Source organism: Beta vulgaris, chromosome 4 (genome assembly GCF_026745355.1).
Source record: "Beta vulgaris subsp. vulgaris cultivar EL10 chromosome 4, EL10.2, whole genome shotgun sequence".
In the NCBI taxonomy this organism is placed as follows: Eukaryota; Viridiplantae; Streptophyta; class Magnoliopsida; order Caryophyllales; family Amaranthaceae; genus Beta; species Beta vulgaris.
In genome coordinates, this window is record NC_079205.1 from 28,852,629 (window position 1) to 28,857,958 (window position 5,330).

At 45.7% G+C, this 5,330-nt stretch overlaps 1 protein-coding gene across 1 annotated transcript; it reads right to left on the bottom strand.

Annotated features, from left to right (window-relative positions):
- Window positions 1-3,411: 3,411 nt before the first annotated feature.
- On the bottom strand, window positions 3,412-5,292 carry LOC125496925 (uncharacterized). Its single transcript, XM_048643001.2, has 4 exons — window positions 5,234-5,292; window positions 4,819-4,936; window positions 3,717-4,448; window positions 3,412-3,618 (listed from the first exon to the last, which is right to left on the bottom strand). The coding sequence occupies exons 1-4, from the start codon at window positions 5,290-5,292 to the stop codon at window positions 3,412-3,414; spliced, it is 1,116 nt and encodes a 371-aa protein (XP_048498958.2).
- Between the last annotated feature and the right edge of the window lie 38 nt (window positions 5,293-5,330).

Genomic DNA, 5,330 nt, shown 5'->3' on the forward strand with positions numbered 1-5,330 from the left:
TATACAGATCAGCCGCTTAGGCAAGTGTTGCATAAGATGGATGCCTCTGGCCGAATGTTAAAATGGGCTGTTGAGCTGAATATGTTTGATTTAACATTTGAGCCTAGAAAGGCAATCAAGGGCCAGGCTTTGGCTGACTTTATTGTAGAGCTTACTCGGCCTACGATAGAAAGCGTCCAAGATCCAGCAGCAGGAAGGCGTCATTGGACCCTTATGGTGGACGGATCCTCAACTGCCAACGGATGTGGGGCAGGAATCATTTTTCAATCTCCAGAAGGGGATAAGTTTGAATATGCTATGAAATTCAAGTTCCAGGCGTCCAATAATGAGGCAGAGTATGAAGCTCTCTTAGCCGGCATAAAAATGTGTAAAGCGGCTGGGGCCTGGAAATTGAGGCTAAGACCGACTCTCTGCTGGTTGTCAGTCAGGTCAATGGTGATTTGAATGCAAGGAGCGTCCATGAGCAAGTATATGAATTTGGTCAAGGAAGAGATCAAGTCTTTAAAGAGGTTCGTCCTAGACAGGTGCCCAGATCAGAAAACCATCAAGCTGATGCCCTCTCTAAACTGGCCAGCTCGGCGAAGGAGATGTTCCTAGAACAGTCTTTTGGGAGGTGAAGGCGGCCAAGAGCATTGAGGCCGGAGAAGTACTGTTTCTCAGCCGAGATGATGAGTGGATGAGTCCTATCATTGAGTTCAAGAAGACTGGCCGTCGCCTCTTGATCCCATTAAGGCCAAGTATGTGAGGCTAGGGACAAGTGGTTTGAGTTGTGGAATGGACCTTATACAAAAATCCTATAATCGGCCTCTTCTCAATGCATCAGCCGAAAGGAAGGTCTGGACGTTTTGAAGGAGTTGCATGAGGGAGCTTGTGCTTCTCACATTGGAGGAAGAGCTTTGGCAGAAAGGGCTCTCAGGACGGGCTACTTTTGGCCGACCTTAAAAGAAGATGCACTCCTCTATGCCAAGAAGTGTGATAGTTGCCAAAAGCATGGTAATATCCATCAAAAGCCGTCCAATTACTTGACGCCCATTCTCTTTCCTCTTCCCTTTGCTAAATGGGGGATGGACATTCTTGGGCCTTTTCCTGTTGCTGCGGCCAGAAGAAATTTGTAATAGTAGCTGTAGACTACTTTACAAAATGGGTTGAAGCTGAAGCATTAAGGGGCATCACCACCAAGATGTCAAAGGGTTCATCTGGAAGAACTTGATTACAAGGTTTGGCATGCCCCAGTCCATCGTCTTTGATAATGGGCCGCAATTTGAAACGCCCAAGCTTCGTCAATGGTTGGCCGATCAAGGAGTTAAGGCTCACTTTGCAGCAGTAGCTCATCCACAGGCTAATGGGCAAGTAGAGGCCTTTAACAAGATCCTTTCGGCCGGAATAAAAAAGAAGTTAGACAATGCAAAGGGGCTTTGGGTAGAAGAATTGCAGCTGGTCTTATGGTCAATTAGGACGACGGCCAAGAATTCCACAGGAGAGACTCCCTTTATGATGGTTTATGGTTCTGAGGCTGTCCTTCCTATTGAAGTTGAGGAACCCACCTTAAGAGTAATGATGTACTCAGAAGATGCTAACTGGGCAGCTCTTAGGACGGCTTTGGACTTAGTTCCTGAAGTCAGGGGCAATGCTCTGCTGAGGATGCAACTATATAAGTTGAATGGCTAGAGACTTCAACAAAAGAGTTGCTAGACGTCCACTAAAGATGGGAGATCTCGTCCTCAGAAAGATGGAAGCGGTCGGCCGAGCAAAGAGTTAGGCAAGCTTACTCCTAACTGGGAAGGACCCTATAAGATAATCGAAGTCGTTCAGAATGGTACCTTTCGTCTCGAAGGATTGGACGGACGTCCTATTCCTAGGACGTGGAATTCTGACACTTTGAAGAAATACTTTGTTTAGAGCACCCAGCTAAATTGTAATCTTTTCCTAATGCATTACAATGAAAAAGTAGAATGTAGACATGTACCTTGACTATCCGTCAAGCAAACTTCATATAATACAATTCTACTTCTCTATGACTTTGTTTTAATTGTTTGCTTAAGTTACATACTAACGTCAAAAGCTAACTAATTTTCCAAAGCAAAAAGACAAGCACCTTTCATTGGGAGTTGGCTGAACATGTTATCATTCTTAAACGGATAAAACATGTCAGATTTGGCCGATTGTTTTCTTAAAGAGTTAAACATCTCCTGAACAAGGTCGGCTGGAAATAAGACGCCTTAGTAAAGGCATCTTACTGTCCGTCCAAAAGCCACAAAACTTCAAAATAACAACCTTAGTAAAGGAACAAGTTATTTTATGATTTCACAAAGATGGACGAGGTTTTCCGAAGAATCAGTTCGTCCAACTATCATTCAGACGAGTTGCTCTCCAAAGAGGCAGCCCGTCAGAATATTAGCCTGGACGAGTTGCTTCTGGCATAAAACGCTCGTCCTAGTTGTTTAAAAATTATCTTAACTCCTTCTTGAACAGGGAAAAGTTATAAAAACTCTTCGTCCAAGAAGGGGCATATAGGGACATAATTTATAAAATGAAAGTCTTTGTCCAAAGACGAACGACACCAGGGTCTGGCCGAGCAAACTTTTATACTTAAAATCCAAAAATAAAAGCAAGTCTTTGCTTGAGCATCTGGTTATGAACGTCCAGAAAAGAGCTACTGAGTCAGATCAGAATGATTGACGAGATTATTTATACTTGGCTTTAATGATAGTACTAGAAGAAATCGGCCAAAAGAGTTGATTAGACCAGCCAAATATTAAGACGAATTACTTTTATACTTGAACATTGATGAAGTTGTAAGTATAATCGGCCAAAATGTTATGACGAACTACTTTTGTACTTGGTATAATCATGGAATTGTAAGACAATGCGTCCAAAACAGTAAAGCATAGAACAACAGAGATTGAAAAAGTTAGCTTCCCATAAATATAAAAAGATGATTACAACCTAAATTCATCTAAGTACAAAAGGGGAAAAGTTACAAGTGGCTCACAGCCAGATACAACAAAAGAACTAGGCGGCAGGAGGATCGTTGTCCTCTTCGTCCTGGGCCTCTGCATTGTCCTCTCCCTCTTCATCCTCAGAGGATTCTTCAAAGACGGGAGGTTCTGCTTTAGTTATGGTGGCCTTATGCAGGCTTCTTGGAATTCCAGCCGACGAGCATATCTGGGGATATCCTCCTCCTCGGCCATCATCTCAAAAGCCTTCACCGCCCATTCTTTTGAGGTATCTATGATGGTGTTCATAGCCTCTTTGGCGCCGGCAATTGTCTCTGCAACCTCAGTTCGAAGGGCTTGGTTTTTGACCTTCAGGACGAGGTTTTCCTTGAAGAAACGGCAGCCATAGTCATGGCTGAATTCCTCTCGTCCGTCAGAACACGTTCCAACGAAGCCCGTTCGTCTATCATCTCCGTCAACCGAAGTAGATAGACTTTGATCTGAGATTCCAGCTCAGCCGACCTTTTTTCCAAAGCAACTTTGGTTTGCTGGTGCAACACCTCTTGCTCGAAATGACGAACTGAGCATGGTCGGCGGCCGCAGTTACATCATGGACGAGCTTTTTATTCTCTTTTCTGAGCTCCTTCGCCCAGTCTTCTGTTATCATGCTGCGAGCAAAAAGCTGAAAACATAAAAGGATAGGGCATGTCAGGACGGATAATAAAAAAGTAAATGAAGACCAAGTAAAAAGCATAAGCGTCCGAAGAGGAAAGAATGTACCTCGGCAGCAAGCTGAGACATGTAGCCTACATGCCCAGACGATGCTCCCCTTAACCCCTTGATATAAGTTTCGGGAAAGCACTTGAACAGCTCCGTCTTGAGCTTCTCACGATCAGACGACGACATCTTTCCAAAGGCTGGAGAAGATTCATCGTCAGAGAGGCTAGGGGAGCCGACAACAGCAGGACCCTTCCCTTTATCTGAAAGGTTAGACTCGTCAGTACACCTGATGGGAATAACCACGGTCTGTTTGTTGGACGGACTCATCGGACGCCCGCCAACCCGTAGTGTTCTAACTACGTTGGAATAGTAGGACTCACCAGAAGAACGGGAAGCCGTTCTATAAGCGGCCGGCATCTGGCCTACCAGTTGGGCCACTGGCCCAGAAAAGGCGGATCCGTCCACAGCCGCGTCCGGCTTGGAAGATTGTTCAGCGTCGTCCAGAATGACAACCTCGTCAGGTTGCGAAGAATCGGGTTGCTCAGCCGGACCAGTATAGGCCACCAGGGCTCGAGAGTCAACTTCAGCTGGCTCCTCTTTGGTCTCCTCCTTGGCCGGAAGGTCGATCACGACCTTGGGAACCGGCCGAGTGGTCTTCTTCCTCTTAGCAGTAAAACCCTTTGCCTTTTTTGAGGGAGGGGCTTCACTGGTGCCTGCTGGCCGTTTCTTTGCAGCGGCTTTCTCGGCCAGAGCTTTTGAAGTTGGGGCATTTTTCTGAAAAAAGATGGAATGCTCGTCAAGATATCAATCAGGACGAATTGATCCTCAAATAAGCAACTCGTCCAACACTATTCTAGACGGACTGCCCCTCGAAGAGGCAAACCGTCAAGATATCAACCAGGACGGGTTGCTGTTCAGATGAGTAACTCGTCCTATGCTACTCCAGACGGACTGTCCTCCTAAGAGGCAAGCCGTCAAGAATTCAACCTAGCCGAGTTGCTTCTTGGGAATTAGCTCGTCCTGTGTTTCTCTGGACGAATTGCCCCATGGGTAGACAAGTCGTCCAGACACCATCTTGACGGGTTACCCTCCAAAGTAGCAGACCGGCCGGCAAGAAAAAAAAACAAACAAACAAAAATATGAATACATATACAAAGCTCACCAAGGTGTCGGCCCGCTTTTCGGCACCTGACTTGCTGTACTCCTTCCATAGAGTGTCCGCAATCTGGATGAGCTCATATCTCCTATCCAAGACTTCCTGAGCTTGCTCCTGGCTGAATCTGAAAGAGAGAAACAAATGTTGGACGAATGATAATTAAGTCTAGAAATTTGTACTTGGAAGATTCTCAGTTGATATACCTCTGTCCTCGTCCTGCCTTAAGCCGGCAGCGACCAGGAAGTTGTCATGATAAAACATTTCCTTAAAAGGAATCCAATTGGACGGACCTTTGAAAGAAACATCTTCCATAGTATACTCCGAAACCCGGAAGTACTCCACCATCTCTTCGGCAGAGTTACTCTCCAGTTCCAAGTATGAGGCCATCCGTCCAGTATTTGTGGTTGTCCGGCTAAAATACCGAAGACGGTTTGCCACCGCTTTACTGGGCGCCTGGACAATAGGAACTCGCCCTTCCATGAGTGCATCTTGGAAGTCTTATCCCAAGACGTCAAGAA

Excerpts from the sequence above, each read along its gene's own strand:
- LOC125496925 (XM_048643001.2), bottom strand. The coding sequence starts at position 5,292 with ATGGAAGGGCGAGTTCCTATTGTCCAGGCGCCCAGTAAAGCGGTGGCA. Across the intron at positions 4,449-4,818 it reads AAAAGCGGGCCGACACCTTG|CATTCCATCTTTTTTCAGAA; the intron begins GTGAGCTTTGTA and ends TATCTTGACGAG. Across the intron at positions 3,619-3,716 it reads TGTCTCAGCTTGCTGCCGAG|CTTTTTGCTCGCAGCATGAT; the intron begins GTACATTCTTTC and ends TTATGTTTTCAG.